The following is a 13,676-nucleotide window of genomic DNA, read 5'->3' on the forward strand; positions in this document are numbered from 1 at the left end:
TTTAAAACAAAAAAATCAACTTTATTAAATCTGGCAATAACATACATTAAAATAACCATATTGCAAACATCACAGTCTTAAAAAACATTTCATGAATAAAACAGAATAAAAATCAGAGGTCCAACCTTGGATTAAATTATGTTTAAACCCGTTTTAGAAGTAGTTACATGAATGGTGGCTCACTTTAGCTAAGTTAGCTTTAGCTACAGCTAACATTGCCACACTAGCTATGTAATTAACATTACTGCATAAGCATAAAGACAACATAGCTATGTACAATATATAATGTAGCAACGTAACTTGCATAATTGCTTTGTGAGCTTAGCTTTAGCTACGTTAGTTACGCAGTTACATTACATAATCTATGTAAATTATGCTGCTAATAAAGCTAAGTAAGCTACGTTTGGTGTACCATGTTTTCATGAAGGATGAGCTTTTGTCCTGTAAGCAGACTTTCTATTCAACTTTATTTGATGTTTTGTAATCAGATTATGCTAATCAGGTTTTAACTTACAGCTTTGGGATCCTAAACTTTACCTTAATCCTTCCCTAACCCTAAACAGAAGTTTAGTTAGATATTTCAAAAATGTTAGCGTGTATTCTAACAGAGACAGCGTCTCACATGAACGGTCTGTGAGAGGGGCTGTCATTAATGAACAGTATGCAGCCAGACCCCTCTCAATTCACTTGCACTGTCTAGTCTCGTTCGGGTCCTTGTGTTAATGTGCACTCGATATGCAGCTCATTTAGGAGTATACCTCTCTCTGTCTTACCTCTCATTGGCCTACACTGTTGTTCTTACAAGTGCTGTCAATCGATTAACAGACTCATTTAATTTACAGATCACATTATTTAATCTATCAATTAATCACAATACATTGATAACATGAGCAAGTTTGCATTACAGGTTCATTTAACAGTAATAGCAATGAATGATCAGAAAGAACATGTTTGATCTGATCTGAATGGCATTAGAACCTTTTATAAAGGTGACACAGGTTTATATAAAACAGAATGGATTGCACATCAATAGATAATGTAGATGTAGTTTGAATGTATCTTAGCATCTCTCCATAGATGTCACTAGGCCCTCAGGCAAGAGGGGGAAGAAGAGACTAAGGACAGAATTTTCACGTATTAATCCGTCTCGGATGATGCTGATCTCTCTGATTAATTACATAATACAAATTAGGAGCACAGAAATTGTTGGAATATGTTTTTTTCAAATTTACAAAGCCATGGGGCATAGATAGCCGTTAGGCCATGCCCCCCTGTATGCGGATGGCCCGGGTTCAAGTGTGGCATGTGTCTTCATTCCCACATCTCTCCCTCAAAAAAGGGATGAATATGAGAATGATTGTTTGATGTGTGTGTATATATATATATATATATATAGTGCATCATGTTTTCTATGATTAATTCATTAAAATTCATCTCAGTTTTCAACAGCACAATTTCTTATGCAACCAACTAACAAAGGCATCTAGTAGTATCAGCCAGTGAAATAAATCTGCTTCATGAGTTGAGCTTATAAAAATGAAGTTATGACTTAAATAAATCTCAGTGAGATATTTATATCCCCTAACTGTTGAAACAATTAGGATCAGAGTAGAAGCATCAACAACAAAGGTTAATTTTGAATAAATCTTGCAGTCAAAAGGCTATGTTTGGCAATAATATAGCCTGTGGGAGCAACAGTAAACATTTCAAGGATTCCTTTTGAGTGTGTTGCCATTATTTACAGTCTGACTGGTTCATAAATATTTGGAAAGCCAAGTCATCGTCAAAGCCAGAACTGCATTTCGTTGGATTAAGTTCCTCCAGTTTCTACTCTCACACTGACTGTTTTCCTGCATACAGTCAAAGTCTACACAGACTCCATCAGCAATACTCACACTAAAACTCCTCAAACAGTAAAATGTACAGAATCTGTGGCTTCCAGCTGTTGTAAATGAGAAGTCATCCTCAGTACATCTAACATGCTCTGAACCTATAGACAAAATCTCCGAAGCATAATTATATCATAAAGTATGACAGTGAAAAGAGCTCTTCTACTCTTTGGTGTTTCTGTCAGCCTGGCTGGATCACAGTTGTACAGCCTACCAGATATGTGTCATACACAGCACCCACTAACAAGACCTTAACAAGCTACCCACACACCTCTGTCTCTGCAATGACAACCCACACCCACCCTCTCCTTTAAGATTCCTCTTTCTCTCACAGATGATATTCCATCATGACGCAGACATGAGGTGAGGTGTAATCAGGAAAGGAGCAAGTGGACAAGGTCAAAGTGATTAACCAGATTTCAGCAGATGAAGGCCTGCTGTCATGAAGCACCATGGGAGACCCTTGACACTTGTACCAAGGAGACCTGCATTATTCATCTGCAGCTCCACATCATCAAATGGCATTGAAGGCAGTCTAGATTAAGAAAAACCTCAGTGAGAAAAGATGATAAATGAAACATTGCAGTTGCCAAGCATATTTCTGAACTAGAAAAGCAACTGCATTTATTTATGTTATTTCTTTGAAATAATGTGCATCTAAGAATACCAGCACCACATCTCCAGACAAGAAATACAGCACGCTGAGTTTGTGTCAGTCATGTTTCCCATGTTGTATCTGTCAAAATAGCAAAGCTTGGCTTTATGGTATGGACAGAGTATAGAGCCTATACAAAAGTTTTCACCACTTTGAATGTTTTACCCTTTTATTTATTTATTTTATAAATCAGTCATAATAAATATTATTTGGCCTTTTGACAAAAATAAATGCAAATAAAACTCTGTCAAAGTGAAAAAAGATTTCAACAAAGTGTTTTAAAACAATGTAAAATGTGTAATGAAAATTAAGTGACTGCATAAATATTTACCCTCTTTGAAGTGGCTGACCTACCTTAACTGAGGTCCTGCCAATTGGTGCTAGTAGTTTCACAGTTAGTGAAACAGGGATCACCTGAGTGCAGTGAACGTGTCTCAAGTGATTTTAGCACTAAGACACCTGTGTCTGGAAAGTCCAGTCACTCATTTATCATTATTCCTAGCTACCATTACGCAGTGAAGACAAAAGAACACTGACCAGCTCAGAGAAAAAGTAAATGAAAAGTATAAGTCAGGAGATGGATACAAAGGCACTGGACATCCCCCAAAATTCAGTTAAATCCATCATCAAGAAAGGGAAGGAATATGGCACATATGTAAATCAATCCATCCATCCATCCATCCGTCTCCATCCGTTTCCTGGGGTAAGGTTGCTGTGGCAGCATGCTAAGTTGACCTATCCCTCTCACCAGCATATTTCCCAACCCCTCCTGAGAGGTCTCATGTACTCTGGCATATGGGATATGTAATCCTTTCAGCAAGCTCTGGGTTTACATTGGGGTCTCCTCCCAGTAAAACGTTCCCAGAAAACCCCCACGGAGAAGCCCAGGAGGCTTTTTAATCTGATGCCTCAACAACCTCAACTGTGGGGCTGAATCTGCAGGGGGGCTGAACTCCTGCAAGGCTTCCTGAACCCTTCACCCCACACGTTTTTACACGTCCAGGCTTGGGTCATTGATCAGTTGGTAAATTGAAAGCTTTTCTATATGGCTCTCTCCTCACCTACACTAGTTGTCATAACATCCACATTACTGACCATGACCTGAGACTTGGACACACTGATCCTTATCCCTACAATTTTGTAATCTGCTTCTAACCATCCAAATACCTGCTGGAGATCCCAGCCTAAAGAAGCCGACAGAATCACATAATTTGCAATAGCAGAGATGAAATTCAGAGGTCCCCAAGCCGGAAAACCTCCTCCTCTTTCTGTCTGTGCCTTGAGATCATATCCAGGAAATTTACAAACTGAATTAGTGACAAATATCAGCCCTAGAAAAGGCCAACATTTGCTGAGAACAAGTCTGACTCTCTGCCAAGTCACAGTGCCTCATAATCCTAATTTAACCCCCACATGAACCTTTGGGGACAGAACTGTATGTCTTCTACAAGTCCACAATATACATATATATACTATAGCAGCCCTATAAGGTTAAAGAGTTGGTCTGTTGCTAGCTCATGGAGTCTGTATTGTTCTTGCCGTATCAGTGGTAATTTGCTCAAGCCTACTTTACAGATTTTTGGAAAAAAACTTTCCCTGGGAGGCTGAGTAGCATGACACTTAGTTGGAGCAAATCCTCCAGTCCTCCTTTTCAAAAGTGGGAACTATTATCCTGTCCCAGTCCTCTAGGCAACACTGAAAAGATTTGCCAGCCAAGACAGCCAAGACAGCCCAACAATGTCTGACTCATTATCATCTCAGGGGGGAATCTCAGCTACATCCAGTGGATGCCATTTTTCATAAACGCTTACAATATTTCTTCAAAGTGACTACAAAAATAAACAATTAGGTACTTAAAATCAAAAGGTAAGCCTAGAGGATGACTTTAAAGAGAGGGTAAATAGGATTAGATACTGGCAGGGCTGTATTGAAACTTTTTCAAGAAATCATTTTGCAACCCAGCCAATGGTTGACTTGAGCGATGCACTTCTACAGAAAGCAAGGTCAACAGGGATATTGTTTGATGGGGAGGAGCTTTATTGACCAGCAGGCATCTCTGATCGAGGGCCCACTTAACACCTTTGGGAGGAATTTGAACTTTTGATTATGAGCCAGGTCCTCTTATCGAAAATCAGTGCCTGACTTCACAAAAGGTCCTTTGGCTGAGTGGACACTAAATCCCCCATCCCACTCTGAAGTCTTGCTGAAAGCATTCCCAGTGGAGTGCCATCTGTCTTACATGAAAAAGGGTTGGACTTGGTATTGAGGCCTGTTTAAGCATGCACACATAAAAGCTTAATGTGCGATGGTTTGATGATATAGTGATAATATGAAATCAACAATAGCCTATGAGACAAAAGTAAATGATAATCTCAAAGCAATGTTGATAATTAGCATACATCACACTAGTTTGGTTCATTTAACTGGCTAAAAATGTTTTCTCATAAAGGTGAATATTTGCAGGCTGGAGGTTTCCTGAGTTAGTAGACACTTATAGTAGTCTTCCTGAATTTGTTTTACTAATTGGCACACTGATAGAATATTTTCTTGATTACAGATTGTGGCTGTGATTGTTGCCAAAGGTAGGTACTTCTACTTAATACTGACTTAAAGGGGGAGAATATTTATGCAGCCACTAATTCTACATTACATATCTTATTTAATTGACATGACTTTATAGAAATCTTTTTTCATTTTTACATTAAAGAGGGTTTTTTTTTGTAAAAGAAAAAAAAAAAACGGTTTGTTCAAAAAATCAAATCATTTTGACCATGACTGATTTATTAAATGAATAACAAGCTAAAACACCCAAGGAGGGGAATATATTTTATAGGCACTGTAGGTGCAGGAAAGGTATATAACTGCAGAGATCTCACCAGAGTATATTTGAAATTGATTTTAAATAGAAGTCCACGTAGACAAAAACATTAAGAAAAAAAACAGAGTAGAATAAACAACAAACTTAAAAGAAAAAGTACATGAGAGAATGTATACTGTTACTGAAGAAAAGGAAAGAAAATCATACAAAACCTGAAGGATGCAAAGAATCTGACCATTATACAGAGATCTAAGCACCACTGTTCAGCTCCACGGTTCAGCAGTTGCAGGGTTTCAGGAGCTGTTGACCCGGAAAGTTGATAATTTCATCCTGTGCAGTGTATTATGGTGAAACACAATCAAGACCACATCTGTGACACCTGCTGACCTCTGAACAGAGAGTCAAGCATGACTAACTTTTTTCAAGCCTAAACAAACCCACTGGCAAATGGAGAAAATTGGAACTACTGTAGTTCATTGAGCTCTGGTAACCAACCCAAGTAATGGCTGCTGTTAACTAGCATATCATTAATCATAATGTTTGGATATACAAAGAGAGGATAGTACAGTTAATATAGTTGTTCACAGTCTTCTTTCCAGTTTTCATCAAGCCCAGCCCCTCATCCTTCAAACAACATCAGCTGTGACTCTGTGATCACCTAATCTGACATATTTGTGTAGACTGACATTGGTCAGCTCAGATTAGTCACTTGTTATTAGGTTGTTTTGTAAAAGATACATTGTTTTGATATAGTCAGGTAATTGACTCCAATGCCATGAATCTTGGTAGCATACAGTGATTGACCTAATGTGGTCCCAAATCACTGTGAGGCCCACACATGATTCTAGTAGATCATCTGTAAACTTGATAATTTGGCAGACCAGACAGTGCACTGAGAGGGTATTTAGATTCCCTTCACTTTCTTCTGTTTTGTAATGTTTCAGCCTGATGCTACAGTCATTTAAATTCACCTTTTTTTCCTCATTATTCTACACTCTGACGCATCTCAACAAAGTGAAAACAGAATTTTGGACATTTTTGCAAACCTATTAAAAATATGAAAAATCACTTGACATTAGTTTTTGCAAAACCACAATACTTAGCTCAGGTTCCTCCCATTTCTCTCAATCTTTGCTGAGATGTTCCTGCACCTCTGGTGGAGTCCACCTGTTGTTGTAAATTCAGTCTATTGGACATGATTTAGAAAGGCTCACACCTCTCTATAGAAGGCCTCACAGCTGACAATGCATATCAGAGCAAAAACCAAGCCATGAGGTCAAAGGAGACGCCTGCAGAGCCTTATAGACAGGATTATTGCAAGGCACAGATCTGGGGAAGGCTACAAAAAATATGTGGCACTAAAGGTTCCCAGGATCACAGTGGCCTCCATTATTCTCAAATGGAAGAAGTTTGGCACAACCAGGACTCTTCTGAGAGCTGATCACCTGGCCAAACTGAGCAATGACTGAGCTCCAGAGATCCTGTGTGGAGATGGGAAAAAGTTCCAGAAGTGCAAACATCACTGCAGCCCTCCACTGATCTGGGTTTATGGCAGAGTGGCGAGACAGAATCCTCTCCTCATTACAAAACACATGAAAGCCCACTTTGGTTTCACATGGAGTTTTTTGCAAACTCCAAATTGGCTTTCATTTGTTCTGCACTATGGAGAGTCTTCCATTTAGCCAGTCCTCCATAAGGAGGTACATCTGTTCAAGCAGATATACAAACTTGTGTCTGAGGGAATAGGCATTCACACGGATTAATGATGTACAAGGCTGCATCACATTCAGCAGTTTATTGGCTTAAGCTTCAATGGTGTACATTTTTTGTCATAAAAGCTTGTGTTACAGGAATCTCTTTCTTAATATAGTCCAAAGTAATCCATATAGTCCATCTGTTTTAACATTTAAACTTAGACTGGCATATGATCACCCAAAATGTAGAACTACATACTGATGCTTGTTTTTTCATGTAAATATCAGTTTAAATCCAACGCAAAACAATATGGCTGGATATTTTGGTGAAGTTACATGTCCTTGATTTATGGCAATCTTCCCTCGTTTCTGTCACTTTGATCTTAAACATTTATACCACTCAAGGTAAGCCAACTTTAAATAAATAGACTGGCCTGTAACTATAAGATGCATACTGGACTAGGAAGTACTTTTCTGTCATGATTAGTATGCCATCCATCGTATGTTGTGGTTTCTTCTGCAGGTGAGACTTCTCTAACTGAGTTAATAACTTCACTCATGGTGCAACATGTCTAATGCCCAAAGCCATTCGGGAAAACTTTGTAGATTCAGGGATCATTGTCAAATAATTTGGGTACAATTACAAACAATACTTAAAGTGATTGAGTACTGTTTACCAGTGATGTTATATACTGTGCTGATGCTATGCTGCATGTGTCAAGAAATACAGGAAGTGTTTCTGCCACGCGCGTACCAAAGCTTGTATCATTTCAGACCAGTGATGCCATCGATGACGTCCAAAGCCTCAGTGGACCCTGGTGTGCCTTACCTGAGCTCATGGTTCTGTATTAAAGGAACTATTTAGTATTGCAATTTCAAGTAGAAATAGCCAAAAAAAAAATTTTTGTTCCCATGTCTATAATACCCCAATAAAATGCTGCTTATGTAATTGATGTCTCTTGCTTCTGGTTGTTTGAATAGACAGTTGCTTTTAGTATCGTGCTTAGGTCAACTTTGAGTCATCCAGTTAAACACTGTACACTATACTGTATGTAGCCCAAGCACCTGTGATAGTAAATGAGAGACATTTTATTGCAGTTGCAAAATGTTATGTCTCTCTCACTCACTGCTGGAGCTGTCATCTAAGCAGCAGGAACAGGAGGATCTTAAATGTAACACAGGCACAGAGAGAAGTGATGGATTTAAGCCGGTTAAGTGAATTAAATGAAAAATGTATGAGGGGAACTGGCTGTTCCTAACTGGGAAAAAAGAAAAGTCCATCGATGTAAAAGACCATTTTAGATCCTCCTCTTTATCACTAACAACTTGCCAAATTATGAGCAACACATTCAAAGCGCTTGCATACCATAAAATTAAATTGATTTTCACTCAAAGTGACCATTTCAACTTCATTTTGATAAATTCTCTTCTATAATTTCCAAGTTTCCTTTCCCTAAACTACTTTACAGCAGTTACAAAATTGGCAAAGTTTCATAACTGAGCGGCGCCTTCAGTCATTCTTAATCTTCTTACACAAGCAGCCTTTCTTGCATATTTCTGAAACGAACTTGGCTTCCTTGTGCACTAATCTTTAACTGTAATAGAGTGCCATGCTACACAATAAATAACTTTCTCACAATACAAATGTTTTCAAACTCTTTTGTTTATTTTATATATTTCATAAATTGTCTAATAACCCTAAATGTAGAAGAAGGAAAGTAAGGCTGTGTTTATTTCTCCCTTGAAATAAAAAAATGAAGTAACTGAGTGCACCAAAGTTTGTATTTATGGAATCATATTTATTGATAACATTCAACATATCTTACTTACAGATATTTTGCTTAGAAGTTAACCATCACTTCACATCAACTGACAAAACGACACATCATTTCCCCAAAAATAGAATTGGAAACAAACAAACAAGGAGAAGAAATCCCACCGAATCATGACCTCATGCACCAATTCACCACCAAATCAAAATTAAAAAAACAATATGGCAGTTCAACTGGTTGTTAGTACATTGTGCAAATACAGTCATCTCATTAAAACAAGTAACAAGACTATGTAAAAAACAGTAACTACTGTAGAAACGTAGGGATAGCACAGACCTCAAATGTCTGCATGTGCCTGTTGTTTTTCTTATGGAACATCTTAGAAAATAAAAACATCCATCTCTGCGGTCATTCAACATGCAACTGGTCCAGCTCGTGTCTTTCTTTCCTGTCGTTGTTTAGCAGTATCATATTGTATGTTGTGCAGCGCTCAGCAGCACTACTGTCCAAAGGTACAGCTGAGGCTTCTGTCTGATTGGTGTCCTTTTGTGAATTGTTGCTCAAGGCTACGGAGAAGGAGGCGTCTTCAGAGAATTACAGGATCCTCCCTGGCTACTACCTGTGGTCCCCTGGTACTGCAGAGAAAAGACAAGTGAAAACAACTGTTAGGTCTGTGGAAGGAAACTGTATCCAACGTCAAAACACAAACAGATTCACATTCATTTCAATAAAATTTCTAAAAAATGACAGCTTTCCATCTTAGACCTGTGAACAAATTTACTCACCACCTACAGAGTTATGAATCAGGTACTAAAACAAACAGCTACATGTTTAAACTTTATGACATTAGTGAGGAAAGTTTACTCATGGACATAGACTACTTTTCTTTGTTTTATTTTTTTAGCCCATGCAACAAGAATCTTGTCCTGCCTTGGTCAGCAGACTGGCAACACTGGAAGTGTTACCCCTATAAATATTGTATGCCCCTGTCATGATGCTATCCATTTTTTTAACTGTGTGCACATTCATAGAGGGTCAAAAAGGTGGTGTGTCAACAATGGCCACTATAGAATCACTGAATGTAACACTAGCAATTTTGTGCTCTGAAAGGAAACAAAGGCTAAGAGTTGTTAACTCACTCCCTGTATATCAAAAGGAGGACAATGTGGACCTACTAATTAACAACAGTAGCTAAATACCATTATGTGTGTTACCTCTGCTGTATGTAAACACACAGTCCATCAGAAGGAACAAAAGGTTGAGTTTAATTGATTGTAAAATGTTACTTTGGTAAATGAAGATCAAAAGATGTGTTTTAATATCCAGTGGATTCACAGTTGTCTGAATGTTACTCTAAAAATATTCTTTTCAGCACTGACGGCGCCTTTCCAGATGTGTAAGCTGCCCATTCTGTAGGCACTAATGCAACCCCATACCATCAGAGGTGCCGGATTTTGAACTGAAAACAAGCTGGATGGTTTCTCTCCTCTTTAGTCAGCAAGACATGGCATCAGTGGTTTCCAAAAAGGATTTTAAAAGTTCCATTCATCTGACCACAGAACAGTTTTCCATTTTAAATAGGCTTTTCCCCAGAGAAGAGGGCAGGATTTCTGATTCGTGTTCACATGTGACTTCTACTTCACATCATACAGCTTTAACTTGCATTTGTGGATAGAACAGAAAACTGTGTCCACTGTCAGTGATTTCTGGAGGTGTTCCTGAGCCCATGCAGTGATTTCCAGTAAAGCATCATGCCTGTTTTTAGCGCAGTGTCGCCTATGGGTTTAAAGATCACCAGCATCCAATACTGACCTTTGGCCTTGCCCCTTTCCCCTTGCATTCAGACATTTCTCCAGATTATCTGAATCTTTTGATGATATTGTGTACTGTAAATGGTAGGGTATTCACAATTTTGAACTGAGGAACACTTTTCTGGAACTGTCTCACAATTTTTAAACACAATTTTTCTCTGATTGGTAAATCTCTGCCCATCTTTACTTTTAAGAGATTCTGAAAATGCTTCTTATACTCAGTGATGGTATTGACCTGTTGCCAGGTAATCCCACAGATCTGCAAAATGCTCCTCCAGCTGTTTTTTATTATTACCCAGGAGTGTAGTTAGGGATTTTGGCCCCCCACAAAGAAATTTACACAGGGACCTGTCATTATATGAATATCTGCGAATTTCAATATATTTTTGATCATCAGTTTCCCTATATCAGTTATCATTATTTCTACTATGGTTAAATTAAATATATGTGTTTTATTTCCTTCAGATCAGTTAATGTGTTTATTAGCCTGTTCCAAAAGTGTAAGACAATAACAATCACATGTCTTGGCCAGGATACTCTTGTAAATGAGATTATTTATCTCAATGAGGTTTTCCTGGTTAAATACATTTAAATGAAATAAATCAAACAGCAAAAAATGCTTACAATACTCTAACTTTATGCATCTGACACTGATGTTCTTTATAAAATAACAATATGCCAGGCGCTTTCATGTTTGAACGATATGCCAATCGTTTGGTTTTACTTACAGCTTCTTGTTTCCTCACCCAGTCACACCAAGACACTCTTGATTGAATAATGACTCTAATTAAAAAATAAATATATATATATAAAACTAATGGAAACATGCTTTTTATATCAGGTTCTCAAGGGTGCCCTGCCTACGGTGGGCTCAGCTAATCAGTAACCCCACCTTGCTACACCCATGCTAGTACCACTTACTTCTCCAGCCTTCTGTCGCCTTGTCCCTACTTTTTGAGTTATATAAGTTAATATTTTTCATGAAATGCTAAAACTTCTCAGTTTCAACTTATGTTGTTTTTGTTCTGTTGTGGATGAAATATGGGTTTATGAGATTATGTCTTTCTTTACATATTACATAGCACCCCAGTTTTCTGGGAACTGGGGTTGTATAATAGAGCCTCCAGGAATAAGGCAGACCAGTCGGCATCAGGAAACCTGTCACTGATGTCCAACCAAGCTATTTAAAAGATGTAAGAAAACTGAGGGTCATGTTAAATACAGTTGATGGGGCGTGTGTTTGATTCTTTCTCTACAAGAGCGTTTCATTCCTGTTGTCCATATTCAGGTCCAGTGCTTGGTGATGGACAGTGACGATGCAAGCTGGTAAAAATCTGGTTAGATGTGTGATTGGCCTGTAGGTGTTCACTTAGTTACTGAAACAGACTGCGCCACTACTCCTTTTCTATTTGCCCACTGCAAGCAATATGAATAAAGCTCTATGGACAAAGAAGTGTACTTAAGAAACAAACATGTAAATAGACCTTTCAGTGTGTTACTGTAAGACTTCAATTTTAGGGTAAGGATGAAGGGCTCACTATAACAGAACAACTCTGAGATGAATTGGGAGAAAGTTAACAAGAAATGTGGATTCTTGAGGCTCCATGGAAGATTTCAAAAGCTGAATACTCTAATAGCCCCAGAAGAAAACATAACAAGCTCAATTTCCAGTTTCCTCTGACTTTCAGTGTCTCTTTGTTTTCTGCAGGCACAGAGCTTTGATGTGCTCACAAAGACACAAAATAAAGTATTTTTTCAAGGCTGAGCGAACAGGTCGGAACAACCATCCTTCAATTTCTCAGCGGGACTTCCTCTTCTCTGCCGTCTCAGTTTTACTTCCATCATCACCATTTGTGCTCTGCATCATCCATTCTTCTGCAATAACTGTTCAATCTTAAGTTTTCCAAGGGTAGAATTTTTAATTGCATGCCAAATAAAACTAAAGGTGAACTGCCCACAGAGAGCTGAACAACTTCCGTCTGGAACCACATGTACCCACACATGCTTTGGTCTGAATCATATCAGAGTTTGGCAGGTTTAACTCCCATCATAACATCCAAAAGTGTACTTTCAGGACAAAAAAGAACAGCATCGATCTCTGAGGACTTTTTCAGGGAACAACTCTCTTTCACTGAAGATTTTTACTGCAGTGAAAGGAAAGCATCCTGATAAGAAAGCATCCTTCATGTTCTAGGCTATCCAGCCTGAAATGTCCTCTATCAAAGAAAGCTGATATGGCCATTTCTCCGTTAGCACTGACCAAAAATCATTTCACGGTCTCTTTGTATCAACACACTGTTATCAGTGAATACTAATGAGCACACGGTGCAGTAATGACGGGACAGTGATGAGCTTGATATCTCATTAATTTCCATGCTTTTCTTCTAGACAGCCTTGGCACTACTGTTTAAGACTCTCAATATCCTGTTTCTTAATACCTCAGTAATCAGTGTTTTTATTCATATCTTTTCTCTTCTCTACTTCCAATATTGACCACACTACTTGAAGAACTTGTTGGCACTTTACCATGATATGAGGTGTGTGCAGAATCGGGATGTAAATCTTACTTTGTTAGCCTGATCCCTGAAATTTTTACCCAGGAATAGATCTATTTTATAGTATTTGAAACATAGATTGCTTCTCACACTCACTGCTGCTCACAATCTTGGTTCCAGATCATCTCAAAGGTGCTCAATGGAGTTGAGGTCAGGGGTCTGTGGAGGCCAGTCAAGTGCCTCCACATCAAACTCATCAAACCATATCTTTATAGTCCTTGCTTTGTGTGCACTGGAGCACAGTCATGTTGGAATAGAACGGGGCCTTCCCAACACTGTTGCCACAAAGTTGGAAGCATAGCATTGCCCAAAATGTCTTGGTATGCTGAATCATTAAGATTGGCCTTTACTGGAGAGAGGCTCCTTAGCTAATTTCTTCATTTGCTCTCACTGTAGGAGGGGTACATTTTTTGTACCATAATGGTTTAGATTATATTTAGGAAAAACCTCACTGCACACTGATTGGCATGTCTCATTTGATT

General features: G+C 38.4%; 1 protein-coding gene across 1 annotated transcript in view; it reads right to left on the reverse strand.

The window, feature by feature from the left end:
- Window positions 1–8,998: 8,998 nt before the first annotated feature.
- syt9a (synaptotagmin IXa) overlaps window positions 8,999–13,676 on the reverse strand; it is a 46,271-nt gene continuing 41,593 nt past the window's right edge. The window contains exon 7 of the mRNA XM_041790732.1: window positions 8,999–9,463. Within this exon, the coding sequence (XP_041646666.1) occupies window positions 9,395–9,463 (69 nt within the window). The 3' untranslated portion in view covers window positions 8,999–9,394. The remainder of the gene's footprint in view (window positions 9,464–13,676) is intronic.

The sequence above is a fragment of the Cheilinus undulatus genome, linkage group 1 (assembly GCF_018320785.1).
Source record: "Cheilinus undulatus linkage group 1, ASM1832078v1, whole genome shotgun sequence".
Classification (NCBI taxonomy): Eukaryota; Metazoa; Chordata; class Actinopteri; order Labriformes; family Labridae; genus Cheilinus; species Cheilinus undulatus.